This window comes from Carassius gibelio, chromosome B11 (assembly GCF_023724105.1).
Source record: "Carassius gibelio isolate Cgi1373 ecotype wild population from Czech Republic chromosome B11, carGib1.2-hapl.c, whole genome shotgun sequence".
Classification (NCBI taxonomy): Eukaryota; Metazoa; Chordata; class Actinopteri; order Cypriniformes; family Cyprinidae; genus Carassius; species Carassius gibelio.
In genome coordinates, this window is record NC_068406.1 from 6,063,512 (window position 1) to 6,086,227 (window position 22,716).

The following is a 22,716-nucleotide window of genomic DNA, read 5'->3' on the forward strand; positions in this document are numbered from 1 at the left end:
CTCTGTGTTAAATGTGCTGAAGCCTGTGGTGATCTGGTCATCTGTAGGGTGGCGTCGGCCCGGGGGGGACTCCTGGTGCTCAGGGGCCCCCAGGACTGCAGGGGATGCCTGGAGAGAGAGGGACATCTGGCATTCCTGGACCAAAGGGGGACAGAGTAAGTGAGATGTATTTAGCTTTTGGGAATTTGGGGAATGAAGAGAAACTCATGTTTATGAAACTCTGTTGATCTGTTACCTACTGCTTGATTGGGAGACATTCATCAACACTCCAGCTGCTTTGTTTAGAAAATATTAGAAGAGACAATGTTAGTAAAGCACTATGACTGCTGTGTGTGCAGATATTTTCACTACAAGTACTGTGATGGATATCAGTCGTAAGATCTGGATGTTTGTGTATCACAGGGGGACAACGGTGATAAAGGACCTGAAGGAGCTCCTGGGAAGGATGGTGCAAGAGTAAGAAGATTGAACATCTTGGGCCAGATTTACTAAACAGGGCAATTTAGCGTTAGAGCGCAATTCCATAAAAGCAACAATGGGAAGGAAAATTCTGTGTGATTTACTGACAATACACACACACTAAAGAACAGACGCAGCATATCTTTCCATAATAACCAGCACACCGAGAGCAGCACAGATTACCTCTACCTTAAGACTTTTTTGGGTGTTAATGGTGCAAATACCAGTATTTAACTGAGAACAAACATTAGTAAATCGAGTTGCGTGGTTCATTCTTATATTTTCTACTCCTACAAATTTTGCATCTAAAAGGTCAGGCACAAAAATAACTGTCCATGTCTTTTCAGCGCTAATTCTTCACTGTGTCTCTTTAGTAAAACCTCACGGTACTATTTGTAGCGACCCTTAGTTTTTTCCTCTAATATATTCAACATTTACTTTCTGTTGGTTTTTACATGTATGGTTGGCTGGTGATTTCCAGTGAATGTACTGTCATCTATTGTGTGTGTGTGTGTGTGTGTGTGCAGCACTGCTCTTAAGATGCTTCTCAGTTTACCAGTGAACTGAGCTACGTATCTGATTTGGTTCAAAAATGGCAATAAGGAGAAGTATGATAAAGCCAGATTGTTTGTGTAGTCTTTGAGCTACTGAACACTGATGGTTTACATGATATAACTAAACACAAAGGACATAAACTGCATGAATATGTTAGCATGAGTTCAGTTTGGGATGAATGCGTGTGTGAATTCATGTGTGTGTGTGTGTGTGTGTGTATGTGTGTGTGTGTGTTGTGTCTATAGAGTTATAGAGAAACTGCTTTGTCTTTACAGGGTTTAACAGGTCCAATCGGTCCCACTGGACCTGCGGGACCCAACGGTGAAAAGGTACTGAAGTGATCAGTGTATTATCAGTTTGTTAAGGAGTTGAATGTGTAATATTAATCTCTCCTCTGTGTGTCCCTCAGGGAGAGTCTGGACCTGCAGGACCGTCTGGAGCCGCTGGTACTCGTGGTGTTCCTGTGAGTCTCTAATTATATCAGTGTTCAGACGTCTGTGTTCACAGCAGTGCCATTGATCTACTTTCTATACTCTCCACATTGAAGTCAATATATTTTTGCAGTAATCTTCTATTGCTCAGACTTCATACCGACCTCTGAATTTACATCATACAGTTTTAATAAACCAGACATGATATGACACACACAAGAACTCTTATATATTTGTATATGTTTTATACTAATGCACTTCTAGGAAGAGAGTGTGACATGAGCAACCTCTATAATCTAAACACTGTTTTAGCTGATGTCATGGCATCATTATTGTACATAGTACAACTAGTATGATATAGTAAAGCTGAGAGGTTATGTTTTGGACAGGGTGACAGAGGAGAGACTGGTCCTCCTGGTCCTGCTGGTTTCGCTGGTCCTCCTGTAAGTACACCAATGACCATCTTAAAATCCTCACTTCATTTACACTCTCTCTTTATTTCTGCCTAACAGTAAAATCTCAGATGCTCTTATACGCCACGCTCACACATTCTTACCGTCAAACTACTGGAATAGCTGTTTTTAATATGAAATCCACAAATAAAAACCTCTCTGACAGTGACACACTACAGCTTTATAAAGTCAACTCAGATTTGGTGCAGTCAAAGTCCCTCTAAAGAGGGGATGACCAGACTCGATCCTGCAGAGTTCAGCTTCACCCCTAATCAAACACACGTGGAGCTGCTCATCAAGGTCTTCCTGGGAATTCTGGAAACTTCCAGGCAGGAGTTATGAGGCAAGCTGGAGCTAAACTCTGCAGGACAGAGTTAGCTGAGCCCTGATCTAAAGCGTCTTCATTATCCTCAGTGGTGAAGTTGATTCAGGAGCTGGAGCTGTGGAAATGGTTGCTAATTCAGCTGTTTTAAATCATCACTGTGAACTGATTTTAGGACATATTTAAGGAAACGCTGTGGAGGAAGAAACAGAAAGGAGTTTTATAAAATTTCTAAATCAAGAACTAAAGTTCATTCAGTATTGAATTGTACATCAAACCTGAAATGAATAGATGTAACATTTGGAAAGTGATATTAAGGACAGATGAACTGCGTTTGCATCTTAATCAGTGATGTAAAAAGAGTGTTGGAGCAGTAACAGTGATGAGCTGATTGTTCATTGATTGATCTGGGTGTGTTAGGGTGCAGATGGACAGCCTGGACTTAAGGGAGACCAGGGTGAAGGTGGACAGAAGGGTGATGCTGGTGCACCGGGCCCCCAGGGGTCTTCTGGAGCTCCAGGTCCTCAGGTAACATCAGCGCAATCAATTTGCGTTCCCGTCTCAAGACAACATTTGCCCTGTATTTTTTCATGTTATGTATTCCTGGTGTGGTTATAGGGACCAACTGGTGTGTCTGGACCGAAAGGGGCTCGCGGTGCTCAAGGACCTCCTGTAAGTACTAACAAGTGACTATCCTTTGTAAATGTTGATCATGAAACTGAATGTTTATTTTTATTAATTTTGTAGGGTGCCACAGGTTTCCCTGGAGCCGCTGGTAGAGTTGGACCTCCTGGTCCCAATGTAAGTAAAGCAACGGACCTGTTCACTATGACAAAGACCTCACTTAAAGGGTCATGAACTGAGAAACCAAAATTCCCTTGACCTTTTGATAGAGGTCATTGTACTATAAAACATCCTGCTAGTTTAGAATTCAAAACTTTGTCATTAGTCTAAAAACCACTTACATTGTAGCCAGTCTGCCAAAATGGTACTCTATGATGTAATAGTGGTGGATAAGCTCCGCCCCATCTCTCTAGCCCCGCCCACCGATTCTACAGCACTGCCTGTATAGCCCAGGATAGAATAAGCCTATTACTTAAAAAAAATAATAATAATCAAAAAATATTTTTAAGTAAAAATCTTGATAACATTATAAGTGGACCTCAGAGAACAAAATATTTTGGTCAGCCAAAACCTCTAGGTTCATAAATAGACAACAAATTTCAGTTACACTCTATTTTGATAGTCCACTTTAGATGTTCTACTAATGTGCATTGGTTGATATGGTTCTCAGGGTAACCCGGGTCCAGCAGGTGCTGCTGGTCCTCCTGGTAAAGACGGTCCAAAGGGTGTGCGTGGTGACGGTGGTCCTCCTGGAAGACCAGGGGATGCTGGCCTGCGTGGGCCGGCTGGGACTCCTGGAGAGAAGGGAGATCCTGGAGAAGATGGGCCTCACGTATGTAGTTTTACAGGCTCTCATTTAGCTCGACATTCATCAGTGTGATTATACAGCATTAACAGCTCAACTCATAGTAAAGACAGGAGTACTCTGAGGTAGGCTGCAAAAATTTTACCAAACAAAAATGTTTTTCTTTTTCGAAATTGTTATTTAAAGTGTGATTTTTAAAACAAATGAACAATATATATAATTAGATAAAAAATAATGCTGAGATAAGAAGAATAATAGTTTTGTTTTACAGAAAACATGGATTTTCATATGTTTACTTTAAGGTAAACTCCACCCCAAAATGAAAATTCTGTCATTAATCACTTCCCCTCATGTTTTATTCTCATCCAAAATATCTTAAATTGTGTTCCGAAGATGAACAAAGTTTTTACAGGTTTGAAACAACATGGGGGTAAGTGATTAATGACAAAAAGATCCTTTTGGAGTGGAGTATCCTTTAACATTTCTTTAGAGGGAAATATTATTTTTCCTGTTTATGCCCAAAATAGGATGAGCACTGGCAGTGATTGAGCAGCATTTACTACTGATGCCGTGCATGTATTCATTTAATAAAAAACTGCAAACATTGCAATTTAAAAAATCGCATTAAGCCAAACTGCAACTTCGGTTGAATTTTGATAAATCATTTAGCCTAAACTCTGAGTGTTACTATGAGAATTTAAATGCGAAGTCCAGACTCATTTTTTATGATGTGTCATATTTCCAAAAAATTTTAAGTTCTATTGTCATTGTGGCTTTCACTCCTGTCCTGTCCCAGGGTCCGGATGGGCCTGCAGGTCCTCAGGGTCTGGCTGGTCAGCGTGGGATTGTTGGACTTCCAGGACAACGTGGTGAAAGAGGTTTCCCTGGCCTGCCTGGACCCTCTGTGAGTCCCAGATAAACATGCTGACATTTAGGATTGTAATGATGACAGGGACAGGAGACAGAAAAAACATTCTTTAAGCTTTTTTATCAGATTTTCCTTTAAGGTGAACTCTGTTTAGTTCTACTCTGCCAGCTTTTCAGTTGCCAAGTGAATATGACAATTAGATAAAAGCATGAGAATGTTTTTCCATGTTTGAGGATCAACTGCCCTTGCCAATGAAACACATAGCTGTTAATGTTAAAGAGTTTTATCCAGGCGAGTGCAGAGATATTTCAGGTGTTTCACTTTCTGCTGATGAATCCCCATCACAGGGTGAGCCTGGTAAACAAGGAGCTGCTGGAGGACCTGGAGACCGTGGACCCCCTGGACCTGTGGGAGCGCCGGGTCTGACTGGACCTGCTGGGGAACCTGGGAGAGAGGTACGTCACAGATCCAGCGCATCCCTTAAAACCCGCTCAAACCAAGCAATACATGCAGACTGCACTGAACAGGTTGCACCTTAATGATGTTTCATTCATTACATTCTGCACAGATCCAAAGGTGTGAATTTTGCTCAAACCATCAATACTATTGATGCCTCAACCCTTACTGATTTGAAGTACAACAATCTAATAATTCCTAGATTTATTTTCATAATTGTGACTCATGACCACATGAAGGCACCAGAGCAGCAGGCAAGCTTGGAATATAGAAAAGTTTACATTCAGCGGATGGAAATATTAAACTAATTTTGTCAGGAGAAAAGCTGATCTGAGCAGTGATGTGTAAGTTATGTCATTACATCCCACCCACATCCGTCTGATCCCCACAGAAATTGTATATTGACTTCTTTTGATAAAATGCATAATGAAATGTAATCGAATATGGGTAAGAGCAAAATTATAGCTACATTTAGCTTCAAGATTCACATGACACTTAATACAATGCTTTTACTTTGTAGAGCAGAAAAACAGTGTTAGAACTGACTGTGATGCAATGTGGATCCTGGAGAAATAATGAGGCAGAAATACATTGTTAACATTTCAGAATAAGGAGAGGGGCGGGAGAGGAGAGAAGAGAAGAGAAAAGAAGAGCAGAGGAATGGAGAGGAGGGGAGAGGAGAAGAGAGAGGAGAGGAGACGAGTGGAGTTTAGAGGAGAGGACAAGAGGAGAGGAGAGAGAGGAGACGAGTGGAGTGGAAAGGAAAGAGAGGAGACAAGTGGAGAGGAGAGGAGAGGAGGAGAGAGAGGAGATAAGTGGAGTGGAGAGGAGACAAGTGCACAGGAGGGGAGGGGAGAGGAGGGGGACAAGTGGAGAGGAGAGGGGATGAGTGGAGTGGAGAGAAGAAAGAGGAGACGAGTGGAGAGGAGAAGACATGAGAGGACAGAGATGAGACGAGTGGAGAGGAGGGGAGAGGAGAGGAGACAAGTGGAGTGGAGAGCAGGAGAGGATAGAGAGGAGACAAATAGAGATTAGGAGATTAGGGGCGGGGAGAGGAGAGTAGAGGGGATGGGAGGGGAAAGAAGACAAGTGGAGTGAACAGGAGCTAGAGGAGACAAGTGGAGAGGAGAGGAGGGGGAGAGAGGAGACGAGTGGAGAGGAGAGATAAGAGACAATTGGAGTGGAGAGGAGGAGAGGATAGAGAAGAGACAAGTGGAGATTAGGAGATTAGAGGAGAGGAGAGGGGATGGTAGAGGAGTGGGCAGAGGAGTGGAGAGGGGAGGGGAGATAAAGGGAGAGAGGAGACAAGAGACAAGAGGAGTGGAGAGGGGACAGGAGAGGAGAGGAAACGAGTGGAGAGGAGAGGAGAGAGGAGACAAGTGGGTAGGAGAGGAGATGAGTGGAGGGAAGGGGAGGGTAGAGGAGATGAGAAAAGAGGAGAGGGGAGAGGAGAAAAGTGGAGAGGAGAGAGAGGAGAAGACAGGTGGGTAGGGGAGAGAAGACGAGTGGAGTGGAGTGGAGAGGAGAGAAGAGGAAAGGGGAGAGGGGATGGGAGAGGAGAGTAGAGGAGACGAAAGGAGAGGAGAGAGAGGAGAGGGGACAGGAGGGGAGAGGAGATGGGTGGAGAGAAGAGAGAGGAGACAAGTGGAGTGGAGAGGAGATGACAGGAGAGGAGACAAGAGGATAGGAGAGACAAGAGAGGGGACGGGAGTGGAGAGGAGAGGATAGAGAGAAGACAAGTGGAGAGGAGAGGAGAGGGTGGGAAAGGAGAGGAGAGAGAGGAGACAAGTGAAATGGATGAGATTAGGGGAGGGGAAAGGAGAGGAGAGGAGTGGAGTGGAGACGAGGGGAGATTAGGGGATAGGAGAGAATACAAGTGGAGAGGAGAGTGAGAAGACAAGTGGAGTAGAGTGGAGACGAGAGGAGACAAGTCGAGTGGAGAGGAGAGGAGAGGATAGGATAGAGAAGACACGTGGAGTGGAGAGGAGAGGAGGAGGTGGGAAAGGAGAGGAGAGAGAGGAGACAAGTGAAATGGAGAGGAGAGGAGGGGAGGGGATAGGAGAGAGAAGAGAGGGGAGGGGAGAGGAGAGAGAGAAGACAAGTGGAGTGGAGAGGAGAGGAGGGGAGGGGATAGGAGAGAGAAGAGAGGGGACGGGAGGGGAGAGGAGAGAGAAGAGAGGGGACGGGAGGGGATAGGAGAGAGAAGAGAGGGGACGGGAGGGGAGAGGAGAGAGAGAAGACAAGTGGAGTGGAGAGGAGAGGAGGGGAGGGGATAGGAGAGAGAAGAGAGGGGATGGGAACGGAGTGGAGAGAGAGGAGACAAGTAAAATGGAGAGGAGGGAAGGGGAGAGGAGTGGAATGGAGAGGAGATGAGTGGTAAGGAGGGGAGCGCAGAGGAGATTAGGGGAGAGGAGAGGATATGAGTTGAGAGAAGAGAAGGGGAGAGAAGAGGAGAGGGGACGGGAGAGGAGAGGAGAGGAGAGGAGGGCAAATGTAGAAACAAAGAAATGTTAACAGGGTTAAGCATTAACATGGTTAGGGTGCAAATGGCAATGTGGATGACAGAGCGTAATGAATGATTGAACATTTCATATGGACTTACTGCAACTTAAAAACACTGCTTTCGCACACATACTGGTTAAGCAATGTGATTTCGTTTTGTAAATCTGAAGAAAAAAATTTAACACACAAGCATTATTTTTTGGGGGGAGGAAATATAAGGTTATTTTCCAGAGGCTTTTACCATATACCTAATTGAACAAGCTCAGGGTTATAGGACTGGTTTTGAACTGAGAAAACCAAACCAATACAAACCAGTTTTACCGTTTGCCAAAAATGTTTTGAAAAACATTGCAATAATAAGAAATGGATATTAGATGCTTTCCTTGTACACAGTTGCTTGTTGTCTTGAAGCTGAAATTAATAAATACATGCATATATGCTGTGCATACATAAAGAGCTCACATCAAGTTTAATAGTATCATTTATTTTGCAGGGCAATCCTGGATCTGATGGTCCTCCTGGCCGAGATGGTTCTGCAGGAATAAAGGTAAGCATCAAAGATGATAGTGTATATCCCTCCACAGACGTGCTGTGGTAACTGCTGTATCTGCATCACTGCGTGTATTGTTGTCAGGGTGACCGTGGAGACACTGGACCCACGGGTGCTCCTGGTGCTCCGGGTGGAACTGGTGCTCCTGGTCCGGTCGGACCCACCGGCAAACAGGGAGACCGAGGAGAGGCTGTGAGTACAGATTCAAACAACACTTAAAGTGTAACATTGTGTTATTTATTATTTGTGGTACTGAACAGTATTTTTGAAGGGATTTTAACAAAAAATAGTCTCCATGTGAATTGAATGAAAGCTCAGTAAATACACTTGATTAAACCAGTTAACAAACAACCTGGAATATTTGTCAACTATTTTTGTACTAGTTTCATGATGAAAAGTCTATTCAGTATCAATACTCATGCCATTCCTATCAACAGGGTGGGATGTATGTGAGTGACATTAATGCACTACAAAACTATAAAAACTTCAATCAAAACTGTTGAGACAGTCCAAGCTTTCTCAGTTGAATTTCCCTTAAATGTGTTGCATCTGGAAAGTGGTATAGCTGGATGGGATTGCGTCTCGAAGCTGCCGTTAATACACATTTAAAGCATGGAAAGCATTGGCCATTCCAAAAATACACTACTGGAATTAAAATAGAGTAGATGATTTTAAGCCAAAAGATTCTACATAGAACACTCTTGACACACTCATTACTTTTAACTGTAGGGACCCAAAGGACCTGCTGGATCTCTGGGGCCTGCTGGAGCTCGAGGAATGCCTGTGAGTGCTTGACTCGATTCTGCTTTTAATGGTCAATGTGTCAGTTCATACACAACAACTGGATGTAGACTTCTAGAGTTAATGTAGAGTTCCAATGCTCATGTCCATTAATCACAGGGTCCACAAGGCCCGCGCGGAGATAAGGGTGAGGCTGGGGATTCGGGTGAGAGAGGACAGAAGGGACACAGAGGATTCACTGGTCTTCAAGGTCTGCCTGGGCCTCCTGTAAGTAGCTGTTTCTTTGCTAAAGCATTATATATGCAGATACTGAGGTTAGATGTGCTAACACACAAACACTGTTACACTCCACACACAGGGCCAACCTGGAGACCAAGGAGCTTCTGGACCTGCTGGACCCGGTGGAGCAAGAGTATGTAGCCAGGAGCATTATTACTGCCTCTGTAGCTATATTAGCATTTAGCTCCAACCTTAATCAAACACAAGGGCCCTCGTTTCTACAATTTGATCTTAGAGTGTGTGTTAGGGGTGTGCAAGAAGCTGAATACCTTATTCAGAAAGGCACGGTTAATGGCTTCAAAAACGAATAACGGATAACGAAAAATTCTGCCCGAATATTCGGCTGAGGCTGCAGCACAGTGTGGTGTTTGCTAGATAACAGGTGATCCAGGGGAACAGCGCAATATTTTACACAGACCTCCTAAAGCAATTATAATTGTGTGAAGTGAATGAATGTAAACTTTATGAATGAAAAGTGCATATCAAACACCGCATTGCTGTTGCCTCTCCGTGCATCTCTCAGAAATCAGTGCTTGGCAAGAGTAATATCAACTAAAATAATACACCATACATGTTCTACTATTTGTGTATATTTAAAAGGCAATGATTTAAACCTTATAGGCTAGGAAATGATACATGAATAAGCACTGCGTGATCATCAAACAGCCGCGTTGCCGTCTCTGCGTGTCTCTCAAAAACTAATCTCTCTGTCAAAAGTAGACTAATAATCAGCTTAGATACAGATATATTTTCTACTAGGCATACATGTTTGCTTCTTTATCTTTTGCTGGTTTGTGTGGCACACGCACATTTGTTTAGTGAAGTTCAAAAAAGTCTTAAGACTGCTTAAAGATTTATGCGTAATGAAAAAGTGCACCTTGAGTCACTTTCAGTCGTGTTCAGACAATTACTAAACATTTGTCGTGAAAGCTCTATTTGTGTGATCAATTTATTTTTAGAGATTAATTTTATACTTTAGAACACTGAATAGGACAAATAGTCGAAGCACAAAGATTTTTCCATACTTTTCTAGACCTGAAAATTACTTAGTTTTTAGTTTTTAGTTTTTAAACTGTGCAGGAACCAGTGAGCCAAAGGAAATCATGTTGATTTACATAAACCTCTAATATTACAATGCAGCAGCAAGTGTGTAAAGTAAATGAGTGTAAATTTTATAAATGAAATAAGCGCAAATGAAATAGCAGTGTTGCACTTGCCTTTTTCCATGCATTTCCTAGAAATTACTTAAATCGATTTTCATATTTCTAAACTGCATAGGAACCTGTTTTAATTAGAAGGTATTTAAATATTCATGGATCACAAAGGTCCCCAAAATGGGACTCAAACTTGCGCTCAAAACTTTGTCTATACAAGGGTATCAGCTTCGACTGTTAGAAGATATTTAAATAAACACCACTTATAAGTCTCTAAAACCATAACGGTCTTAGCAATTATAAATTCCGGTTCCGGTTTTATCCAAAAAATAATTTTGGGATTGTTACAGATACAAATACTGACTTCACTGCACACCCCTAGTGTGTGTACACTGAAAGCCACCATCAGGGTTTAACCAAATATACACACTTTTCCTTGTGGGATTGTAGAATGGAACATTTTATAAATGAGGCCCAAAAATGGTGTGTAAGAGAAGGTTGGAACTTAACTCTGGAGGCCTTAAAGTCTTGGATCATGCAAACAGGTGAATGCTCTACTGAGACTCGGACTTCTGTCTCTTCCCAGGGACCCCCAGGCCCCGTTGGTCCAGCTGGAAAAGATGGATCCAATGGTTTGCCTGGACCCATTGGACCCCCTGGACCTCGCGGCCGTTCTGGAGAGACTGGCCCAGCTGTGAGTAGCACACTTCACATTTTCTATACTCCCTAGTTAAACAGTTAGCAGAGACTCCACGGGCTGGAATGGGCATCAGATGAAGGATATTTTCTAAATGTAAACTTCTGGGGGCAATGTTCCCTCTCACGCTGTGAACGCACAGAATTAACAATATGCCACACATATGCAGAAATGAGTTGGGAAAGCCTTTGATTGAATTATAGTAAATGCGATAGAGTTGATGTTGCTGTAGAACCGGCGAATGTGGTCAGTAGGTTTCATAGAAAGAGAATGATGTTTGCCAAATCAGTCGCTGTAGAAATCCAATACTCAAATGGTTGCTGACGAAATAGCTCAACACAAGACCCAACGCAAACAAAATTAACTGTTCAGCTTGAGTTTTTTTTCAAAAAATGATTTTTTTTTAGAATTTCTTGGTAAGACTGTAAAAAATGTTTTGTCTGGTAATCTAAAACGTGCATCATTTAGTTACATCATGGGTAAAATTAAATACAAATAGCATATTAAGGCTAACAGTTAAAGGTATGGTACAAAAAAATTTTTTGCTCAGGTGGCCAAAATGTGCACCCAATAGAGAAAATTTTGCTCAGCAAAAAAAAAAAAATTAGAGGCAACATTGGTTGGGGATACTGTAGGACCAGGGCTGGGAGATGCTGGTCTTAAACATTCTGATAGCCATGTGTTGAACATTAGATGTGTTCATACACTGCTTCTTCTCAGGGCCCCCCAGGAAACCCTGGTCCCCCCGGTCTCCCTGGCCCACCGGGGCCCGGCATCGATCTGTCTGCTTTCGCTGGTCTGTCTCATCCTGAGAAGGGTCCGGAATCCCTGCAATACATGAGGGCAGACCAAGCCGCCGAAGGTAATGTCCAGAACGATGCAGAGGTGGACGCCAGTCTGAAGTCTCTCAACAATCAGATGGAGAACATCCGCAGTCCTGACGGCTCCAAGAAGAGCCCGGCCCGCACCTGCAGGGACCTGAAGCTCTGCCACCCCGACTGGAAGAGCGGTGAGTTTCCTGTCTTCATGAAGCACAGGGAACATGTTCGGGAATAACGTGCCGTCTCTCCGCAGGTGAATACTGGATTGATCCTAACCAGGGCTGCACTGTTGATGCTATGAAGGTCTTCTGCAACATGGAGACTGGCGAGACCTGCGTTTATCCAAAACCTGCCAATATCCCACGCAAGAGCTGGTGGACTTCCAAAGGTTCGGAGCGTAAACACGTTTGGTTTGGAGAAGCCATGAATGGTGGATTCCATGTGAGTCTTCCTCTTCCTGGTCCTGCTGAGCCTTGAACTGGATTCAGGTCAATTCATAAAGATTCTTCAGGATTAGATCATCTCTGTCTAATGTGCTTTCTTCTGTTTTCCCTCCACAGTTTGGCTATGGAGACGACAACCTGGCACCTAACACAGCAAGCATTCAGATGACTTTCCTGAGACTGCTTTCCACAGAAGCCTCACAGAATCTGACCTACCACTGCAAGAACAGCGTGGCCTACATGGACGAGTCCACCGGAGACCTGAAGAGAGCTCTGCTGCTGCAGGGGTCCAATGATGTGCAGATCAGAGCCGAGGGCAACAGCCGCTTCACATACACTGTTCTGGAGGATGGCTGCAAGGTGAGGAAACACTTCTGACCAGGCCTAGGGAGCAAAAATTTAATAATAATAATAATAATAATGGATGTATGGAAGTGAATGTAACCCTAATAGTTTCGCTGGAGCAAAATAATACAAAGGGCCTGTTTACACCTGGTGTTTTAATCCATCCTTTCTTTTGAGGAGAGGTTAGATCTTTCGATGTAATGTTGTGAGATAAGCTCACGCAATTTACATTAGAGCTGAACAATGCAAATAGATATATATTTTTTAATGTTTATGGCATGGATAAATATATTTTTCCAGAATTTCTTTCATGAAACATACTCTTTCCCTTTTTGTTTTGTTAATTTGTTAATTATTTAACTGAAACATATTTTGTGTAGGTCTATTTTTTTCCCTATGTCATTTTATTCTGTTATTTTTTCCCTCTCATTCTGTTCATGTACATGTAAAACTAAACCACTAAAAAGAAAAAAAAATATTAAAGAATGATGTACATTTATCAGTAGTAATTTAATGTAAATCTAATTTAACATTCTAATTTTGTGAGTTAATGGATGGGAAATGAACATCTCAGAATGAGCTCAGTCAGCGGAGAGCAGGCAAGCTTTAGTTCCCTGCTGCACTCAATAACGCTAATGGGAGAACATTCTTTGTATGACCGGTTGTGAAGCATGTGTGTCAAGCACGCCAAGAAATGGCTTAAATAACCTCGGCAGGTGACGTCACTGATAACGTGCACTTGCAGGTTATAAATAGACGTGAAACAGAAACATCCTCAGGTTTCTTTGTCTTCAGAGACCACATTGTTGTGTTTATGTGTTTATGTGTTTATGTGTGTGTGTGTGTGTGTGTGTGTGTCACGCTGATGAAAGTATTAGTTTAAAAAAAAAAAATGAAAAAAAAAAATTCTAACTATTATTGCTGATTCTATAAGAGTTGCGTGCCTCGCTCTCCATGGCCGATCTCTGAAGAGAAATCGCATGTTTATTGTTTGAAAATCTTCTTATCCGCGCTAGGCTCTTTGCTCTCACGAGGAACGAGCCGCTTCCCTGCTCATTAAGATCGCGTTCTCATGCCCACCTCCGAAGCATGCCCAGGCACTTCTTCGGATTGGGCAGAGGCTGCTGTAGCTCTAGCTCCTGTTGAAATGGACACTGAGAGTGCTCTCTCCTAGCGCTCCTCTCGCGATTATAAGCACATGAGGAGTTACTAGGTGATGACTCGTGCAGTAACCAGATTAAAGCCTTAAAATTAGATTTTGTACATTATGATTTCATAGGTGAGAGAGATGCTAGCTGCTATCTCTCCCCTATTGGAGCAACATAATTTAAATAAAAATATAAATTAAAAATATAAATTAAAAAATGATAATGAGATGATGATGAATATATATATATATATATATATATATATATTAATATGTTTCTCACTCACTGTGCTCAAGTGTCAGGGCTGTCAAGAAATAAATAAATAAATAAATAAACAGTCCCGACCCGATCCAGCTCCTCTGGGGTAGGAGGTTCAAAGAGAGAGTGTGGTGTGTTGTTTGCCCCCCGCATAAGACAGGGGAGCAGCTTGTTACACTTGGCAGCCGCAGATGGAGCTGGACTAAAGTACAGTCATCACGATCAAATCAAGGGCCTTAAGCTGTACGCAGGACAAAGGGTGTGTCCCTTATAATGCTCTTCCCTGGCACCCTTAGGGGATCACTGAACAACTTCCAACACCACCGGTGTTTCGGGGGGCAGTGGTCTCCAGTGAAATGATACATGCTCTGTTGGATTCCTGCTACGTTTCAGGACACCAGACATCTACCCCCCACCCCCCCCCCCCACAACAAACAAAGTGTCACAATTAGTGCCCCTTTTGGAGAAGCTGGCAGTGTGGAAGCTACTGCCAAATATCTCCCCATGAGTCGAAGGAACTGTAGGGAAGGGCTACAGTATTCAGTTTGCACATCATCTTCTGTGTTTCAACAGCGTGGTCTCCACCTCTGTGAAACCGGCATGTGCATATCTGTTGACACAGGAATCACAGACTCTGCTGGTCAAAGGGGCCATAGAATGTGTTCCCCTGCCAGACAGGGAGTCAGGCTATTACAGTCTGTATTTCTTGATTCCCAAGAAAGACGGGGGGCTGCGTCCAATCATAGATCTAATGGATGTGTATTTTCATTTTGAAATATTGCCACAACTCAGGAGGTTCCTGAGGTTCGCTTTTGGGGGCGAAGCTTACCAGTATCATGTTCTTCCATTCGGCCTAGCTTTGTTATCCCGCACTTACACGAAATTCATGGATGCAGCTCCTCTACGACTCCAGGACATCCACATTTAAAATGTATATAAACGACTGGCTGAATCTGATCCAGTTTCAAGAGCTTGCGCTTCGACATCAGCATGTCGTCCTAGCTCATCTCGAATCTCTGAGGTTGAGACTCAACCCCAAGAAAAGCGTTCTCTCTCCAGCTCAGAGGACAACGTATTTGGGTGTGGTATGGGATTCGATCACAATGCAGCTACAGCTGTCTCCTGCATGCGTTAAATCCATTCTAAACACCCTAAAGATCATCAAGCTAGGCCAGAAATTCACTGTTCAGGTCTCATGGCAGCTACATCCACGGTGATACCTTTGGGCCTCCTGTACATGAGATCGTTTCAGTTGTGGCTCAGAGCCAGGGGATTTCATCCAAGGGCCAATCCCCAGTGGCAAATAAGGGTTACGCACCAGGGGCTTCGTACCCTATCTATGTGGTTCAGAGTTTGGGTCCCACTCTAGGTCCTTGTTGTCATTGCAAGATGCTAATGACAGACGCTTCCCTCATGGGCTGGGGAGCGGCCTTAGTTGGCTGTCCAGCCCAAGGGATCTGGAGAGGTCATCTTCTCGAATTGGCACATCAATTGCCTCGAAATGAAGACTGTATTCCTGGCCCTGAAATACTTCCTCCAGCAGTTGAGAGGCTACCATGTCCTAGTGCGGATGGACAACACATCTGTAGTCTCTTACATAAATCGCCAGGGCGGACTGCAGTCGCGCTGCTCGAACGAGTTGGCGCACCAGGTTCTGCTTTGGGCACAGGACAAGTTCCTGTCCCTTAGGGCGATTTACATTCCTGGGCATATGAATGTGGGAGCAGGCTTGCTGTCCAGACAAGCTGTGAAACACGGGAAATGGAAACTCCCCCCCTAAGTAGTCAAATCTGGGAGAGATTTCAAGTAGCAGAAGTGGACCTCTGTGCTTCACAGGAGATGGCACAATGTCCCCTCTACATCTCTCTGACTCATCCAGCTCCCCTGGGTCTGGACACTACGGCCCATGCGTCTTTATGTCTTTCCTCCGATTGCTCTGCTCCCGGGAGTCCTGGCCAAGGTCCGTCAACAGGGGTCTTGCCTCTTACTGATAGCGCCCTGTTGGCCGACCGGAGTTTGGTTCTCAGATCTAATATCCCTCCTCGATGGCTCGCCATGGGCAATTCCAGTCAGGAGAGATCTTCTCTCAGGCACAGGGGACAGTACTTCATCCCCGGCCTAAGCTCTGGAACCTTCACGTCTGGCCCCTGAGGGGGACCAACTAGAGATGCTGGCCTTCCAGCCACAGTAATAGAGACTATTCTAAGTGCTAGGACTCCCTCCACTAGAAGAACTTATGCCCTCATAAGGAGTGTTTTTCAGGGCTGGTGCATGACACACCATGCAGACCCAGCTCACTGCCAAATTGTTTCAGTACTGGAGTTCCTGCAAGAGAAATTGTCCTCAGGCACATGCCCTAGTACTCTTAGAACTTACATGGCCGCTAGTTTCGCTTGCCATGTTTTGATTGACTGGGTTTCTGTGGGGAAGCACCCTCTAGTCGCCCGCTTCATTCATGGGGCTCAGAGGCACCCACTAGAGCTACGGGCCCTTCAGGGGATTTAGCCGTAGTGCTCGAGGGGTTGGCACCCCTTTTGAACCATTAGAATCAGCGCCTTCCAGGCTTCTGACTCTAAATATGTTTTTTTTTTTTTTTTGGCCATTACCTCTCTAAGGAGTATTCGGGATTTACAGGCTTTGTCAGTCCTGTCATCCTGTTCCAATTTTGCCCCTGGACGAGTCAAAGCTATTTTGCATCCTCACCCTAATTATCTTCTGAATGTTCCTAACTGTATCCAGTACATGCTCTTCAGACTTGCGTCCACCGCACTAGCCAGTGGCGTAAGTCAGAGCAGCTTTTCATGTGCCATGGGGGCCTCAACCGGGGGGAGGGGGGTGGCAGCGGCTGCCTCCAGGCAAGAAGTTTCACATTGGGTGACGGATGCTCCTGCTCAAGTGTGTGATGCGGCAGGTTGGTCCTCTCCGCACACATTTGTCAGGTTCTATAGTTTGGATGTTCATACTACTCATTTTCAAAGACTTCTGTCCTCCGCCATGTACAATACTGGAGCAGGAAAGACTTCACTTACTTTGTCCAGTATGTGCTCTCCAGATTTACTTCCACCGCATTAGCCAGTGGCGTAAGTCAGAGCAGCTTTTCATATGCCATGGGGGCCGCAGTCACAGGTGCGGCTGCCACCAGGCAAACAGTTTTACATTGGGTGAAGGTTGCTATTGCCCTAGCCTACGAGGCGCGTGGTCAAACTTCGTCTCTAGGAGTTAGTGCCCATTCAACCAGTGAGGTTGCATCTTCAAAGGCTTGATGCGGCAGGTTGGTCCTCTCGGCACACATTTGTCAGATTCTATACACTTCGGACACTTACAGTGCGGCGGCGTTGGTATTCTCATTCCCATTAACGCTATTGAGCGCAGCATCGAGAGTAGGGAACGTTAGGGTTACTTGACTGTAACCCTGTTCCCTGAAAAAGTGGGAACGAGATGCTGCACCTCAATGCCGCACTGTCAACATGTCCGGACGTCTCTTCAGACAAAGGGGTAACCTGAGGATGTTTCCGTTTCACGTCTATTTATAACCTGCAGGTGCACGTTATCAGTGACGTCACCTGCCGAGGTTATTTAAGCCAATTCTTGACGTGTTTGACACGCATGCTTCACAACCGGTCGAACAAAGAATGTTCTCCCATTAGCGTTATTGAGGGCAGCATCTTGTTCCCGCTTTTTCAGGGAACAGGGTTACAGTCAAGTAACCCGAGATGTTTTCTGTGTTTTAAAAAATACCTCTGGATTTGGTATAAAGTGGACAAGCTCAAAACATTTTAAACCTGTTCACACCTGTATTTAGCATCATCCTCTTGTGATCTGATCAATGAAATCTCAGCATAATACCAGGTGTAAACAGGGTCAAAGAGAACAAGTTGACAACTGCATACAGTATAGTATAGTGTAGTATAGTATAGTATAACAACAACAATACAGTGTGGCTAACAAACACTTTCTACAAATGTGCTGCTCACGTTTACACACAAAAACAATAGAGAAGCAGATCTGTAGTGAGCAAAAACATGTTCTGTGTGAACAGGTTCCTCACAGCTGAGTTTTTGTCTCTACAGAAACACACAGGACAATGGAGCAAGACTGTCATCGAGTACAAATCCCAGAAGACTTCTCGCCTGCCCATTGTGGACATCGCACCGATGGATATTGGAGGAGCTCATCAGGAGTTTGGAGTGGACCTGGGTGCCGTCTGTTTCTTGTAAAGACAGAGGAACAGATGAAACCGGGACACGAGAGCGAGAAACAGAGAAAGACAATAAACTAAAGAACTTGACATTTTTAAGTGGGTCATCTTTATGACAAGAAAAGTAGTGCTTCCGAAAGTATTTTAGGATATGCACTGATAGGCACCAGCAGTACTCCTCTGTGACTGACCCTGACCCTCGGCACTCTGGGAACATCTCACAATCCAACACAACGCTACATGAGAGAGAAGCCAGAGAAAAGACAGGAGCAGAAGTGTGTCTTGGTTTTATTTATTTATTGTTAAGGTGATATTTCCCCTGTGCATTTGAACCCAGAGTGAGTCCCACACTAAGTATTTTATCATTTTCTTCTATAATTATGGGACTCACAAGTTCTACAAAAGCCTGAACTTTGACAATCACATGCAAGTGTTCGTCTTTCTTATCACTACAGTGTATGTAAATTACTGTGCATTAAAACATAATCAATGGTGCTAATCTTATAAAACATTCTGCATTTTTTCCAGTGTCCAGATATATCATAGACATCTAATTGTTTGTGTTTTTGTGATCCTGCATTAAAGCTAGGTTTTTTCCTTGTTCCCCACAGTCCTGTTATGTCACGCTATTCAATGTTCTCTTAACACAGACCTTCCACATATGTGGTCTGTCGCCCAGTTTTGAGTTTCTTCTTCTAAGCTACCTCACGCTGTAAAAAAAAATCACAGAAAAAGACAAGTCTTGCTAATTTGTAAAGTTAAGCCAGACTGTGCTCTGGTCAGAATTGAAAAGATAAATATAGTTATTTTCCCTGCTTTATGCTACCCTTTATAAATGACTTTATTGAATGAAATTAATTTGCTAAAATTACCTTCCACTGTCTTGCATCCTGTCCTCTGAAAACCTATGTATGTGATCGTGGAAAAGTGAAGAGCTGTCGTTTTATTGTTTTTATTTTCTTATGTTTTTAATGAATGCAAATGTAAAAAATGTACAACCTAGAGATTGCTTTTATCCGGTTTCCTTCTTTTGTTTTAGTTTTAGATGCACTCTTAGACACAGAGAAGAGCTCAAAGAGTAAGAGCTTGCTTTTTTTTGTGTTGCTTTTTACTTTTTTGCTAAAATAAAAGGATAGTACATCTTTGTTCTTTTATATAGTCTTCGGGTTTTAGAGGTGGGTTGATTTATTTTGTCTGTTTTGGAAAATAAAGAAAAACTATAGCATCACAGCTTAAGTAAAATAGTTAATTTTGACGGTCCTTAATATTTCAGATAATACATCTTTGTACACATAATACATTGTACAGTAGTGCAGTCTGGTTAGTGTTTTTGTGTTTCATACATTTCTACATTTGCGCTCTGTTTTTCTATGATTTTTACCGTACAAATAGCACATAGATTCATTTGTATTAAATAAATAATGTTGGTATATCTTTGGTTGTTCTTATGATTATGATTGTACAGCCTTGTGAGGATATCAGAGTGACGAAGTAGCATCACAGATAACACACTGAGTTATGATGTACAGAAGAAGCAGAAAGAGAAGACATAATGATCATTGTTCAGACTGAAGCAAACAGCCACACTTATAATCTCTTGTGTTCTCTAGATGAATATTCATCCATTCATTACGAGGACACAACAGAAGTCTGTTTTCTGATATGCTGCTGAGACGCTGTTTGTCAGATCTGGATCTTCTTCCTTGAGTCTTCACCTCAGTCATCTTCATTGTGCTCCACAAGCAATCTCTGAGGTCATATGGTCAGCCAAAAAGACATCAAATCCCTTTGTTATTCAAAGATGGTGTACAGTAAAAACCTTGATGTGTGAAGATGAGACGTTCTCCTCAGAGCAGCCTTCACACAGCACATGATCAGAGTACAGCTCTCTCCACCAAACTCTAGCATCTGAACATCACCCTGAGAAGATCTGGACGTCCTAAAGTGTGTTTGTCCACCGCTGTTGTGGACAATCTACTGGAAGTGCACTTTATGGAAGAGCAGCAGATTTCTAAAAAGATTTCTCAAAGCGCTGAGAAGCTGGATGTTTTTATCACTGAAAGCAGAGTACAAGGTCTTCATGGTGTTACGATGTCAGGTCACAGAACATTTTCAGCATACACCTTGATATAAAACATACCACTTTTCTCAATGGTGTATACACACACACACTTTTCCCAATACTTGTTACATTTCTCCTCAAATAAATGTGAGTCTATCCATACAGTACATGATCTGGTTATATTTCATGGTGGCAGCAGATTTTAGTCATGACTGTTGGCATAAGGCATATTTAAACAGTAAATATTCTGCTGGATGAATCTGTTAATAGATGCTCTTGAGCACTAACACCAGACACATGTGTGTGTTTAGAAAAGAGCTTGTTAGAGCTATTGTTTGGTTCAGTGTGACACTGAGAGACTTGTCTAACAATGTGAGTATAGTTCCCAAAATTAACATAGGAGATGATGAACAGGTCTGACTCCAGCCCAAAGGAAGCTATGTTTTTTTTTTTTTGATTCTTCACACCTGGAGAATATATGTATATGGAAAAACAAGCCAGAAAAAATATGTACAATCACTGGACACACAAATGCATGATACTGATAGAGACAAGAGAAATCCTGACACCTTGTGGAAGTCCAGAGGAAACCCATGTGAGAGCATTCATAAAGTGTTGGGAAGAAACCAAACCCCTTATCAACTTGGCATAATATAATTCAAGGTGATGTCCTGCATACAATGAGTGCAGGTAACAGAGGAACATGCTGTAAACGGAACACCACAGACCCAGAACTTTCTGAGAAAGAAACACAAAACTGTTCTCACTTTCTTCACAGATAACATCCAGCACACATGATCTTCAGTTCTCCAGCACAGACGCAGAATCTCTCTCCATTCAGTCGGTCAGACAGCTAACGACTGAGGGCTCCATATACTAACAATAATTATTATATTATGAAAGTTGCAGCATGACCTTACAATTTTGATGTCCTAATTAACTAATTATTTGAAATATTATGGTTTGGGATCTTTGCACATTTGTTCTGGTTTTTCCTATCCAAGCTTGAGCCTCTATATCCACTAAATCTCAGTCATTTTCAGCTTCTTTTTGTGTTCTTTTTTATCATGGCTCTGCTGTAAAGGAGTTTTGGGAAAGCCACAAGTTTTTAAACAACACATTATCTCTCAGTGCACCCCATTAATGTATAAACGTATGCATGTTTGTTTAAACTAGTTATGTTAAGTGCTTAGGTTGATCAATCTTGTGCGTACAATAGCATGTCAAGTCAAGTCACCTTTATTTATATAGCGCTTTAAACAAAATACATTGCGTCAAAGCAACTGAACAACATTCATTAGGAAAACAGTGTGTTAATAATACAGAATGATAGTTAAAGGCAGTTCATCATTTAATTCAGTGATGTCATCTCTGTTCAGTTAAATAGCGTCTGTGCATTTATTTGCAATCAAGTCAATGATATCGCTGTAGATGAAGTGACCCCAACTAAGCAAGCCAGAGGCGACAGCGGCAAGGAACCGAAACTCCATCGGTGACAGAATGGAGAAAAAAACCTTGGGAGAAACCAGGCTCAGTTGGGGGTCAGTTCTCCTCTGACCAGACGAAACCAGTAGTTCAATTCCAGACTGCAGCAAAGTCAGATTGTGCAGAAGAATCATCTGTTTCCTGTGGTCTTGTCCTGGTGGTCCTCTGAGACAAGGTCTTTACAGGGGATCTGTATCTGGGCTCTAGTTGTCCTGGTCTCCGCTGTCTTCCAGGGCAGTAGAGGTCCTTTCTAGGTGCTGATCCACCATCTGGTCTGGATACGTACTGGATCCGGGTGACTGCAGTGACCCTCTGATCTGGACACAGACTGGATCTGGTGGCTACGGTGACCTCGGAACAAGAGAGAAACAGACAAATATTAGCGTAGATGCCATTCTTCTAATGATGTAGAAAGTACATCGGGTGTTATGGGAAGTGTTTCCGGTTCCGGTTTACCTAATTAATGCAGCCTAAAAATCCTTTAACGGATTTGGATATTAAAAGCATATTAGTATGTTATGTGTAAGCCAGGTTAAAGAGATGGGTCTTTAATCTAGATTTAAACTGCAAGAGTGTGTCTGCCTCCCGAACAATGTTAGGTAGGTTATTCCAGAGTTTAGGAGCCAAATATGAAAAGGATCTGCCGCCCGCAGTTGATTTTGATATTCTAGGTATTATCAAATTGCCTGAGTTTTGAGAACGTAGCGGACGTAGAGGAGTATAATGTAAAAGGAGCTCATTCAAATACTGAGGTGCTAAACCATTCAGGGCTTTATAAGTAATAAGCAATATTTTAAAATCTATACGATGTTTGATAGGGAGCCAGTGCAGTGTGGACAGGACCGGGCTAATATGGTCATACTTCCTGGTTCTTGTAAGAACTCTTGCTGCTGCATTTTGGACTAGCTGTAGTTTGTTTACTGAGCGTGCAGAACAACCACCCAATAAAGCATTACAATAGTCTAACCTTGAAGTCATAAATGCATGGATTAACATTTCTGCATTTGACATTGAGAGCATAGGCCGTAATTTACATATATTTTTGAGATGGAATAATGCAG

General features: G+C 43.0%; 1 protein-coding gene across 3 annotated transcripts in view; it reads left to right on the forward strand.

Moving 5' to 3' along the window:
• Positions 1-19,540, forward strand: part of col2a1b (collagen, type II, alpha 1b) — a 47,958-nt gene extending 28,418 nt beyond the window's left edge. For all 3 annotated transcript variants that reach the window (XM_052568485.1, XM_052568486.1, XM_052568487.1), the window contains 21 exons: positions 48-155; positions 403-456; positions 1,290-1,343; positions 1,424-1,477; positions 1,835-1,888; positions 2,640-2,747; positions 2,838-2,891; positions 2,967-3,020; positions 3,514-3,675; positions 4,445-4,552; positions 4,864-4,971; positions 7,968-8,021; positions 8,109-8,216; positions 8,754-8,807; positions 8,925-9,032; positions 9,124-9,177; positions 10,785-10,892; positions 11,616-11,904; positions 11,970-12,157; positions 12,277-12,519; positions 17,981-19,540. In XM_052568485.1, coding sequence (XP_052424445.1) covers positions 48-155; positions 403-456; positions 1,290-1,343; positions 1,424-1,477; positions 1,835-1,888; positions 2,640-2,747; positions 2,838-2,891; positions 2,967-3,020; positions 3,514-3,675; positions 4,445-4,552; positions 4,864-4,971; positions 7,968-8,021; positions 8,109-8,216; positions 8,754-8,807; positions 8,925-9,032; positions 9,124-9,177; positions 10,785-10,892; positions 11,616-11,904; positions 11,970-12,157; positions 12,277-12,519; positions 17,981-18,127 — 2,271 coding nt within the window. In that variant the 3' untranslated portion in view covers positions 18,128-19,540. The remainder of the gene's footprint in view (positions 1-47; positions 156-402; positions 457-1,289; positions 1,344-1,423; positions 1,478-1,834; positions 1,889-2,639; positions 2,748-2,837; positions 2,892-2,966; positions 3,021-3,513; positions 3,676-4,444; positions 4,553-4,863; positions 4,972-7,967; positions 8,022-8,108; positions 8,217-8,753; positions 8,808-8,924; positions 9,033-9,123; positions 9,178-10,784; positions 10,893-11,615; positions 11,905-11,969; positions 12,158-12,276; positions 12,520-17,980) is intronic.
• Positions 19,541-22,716: the final 3,176 nt, after the last annotated feature.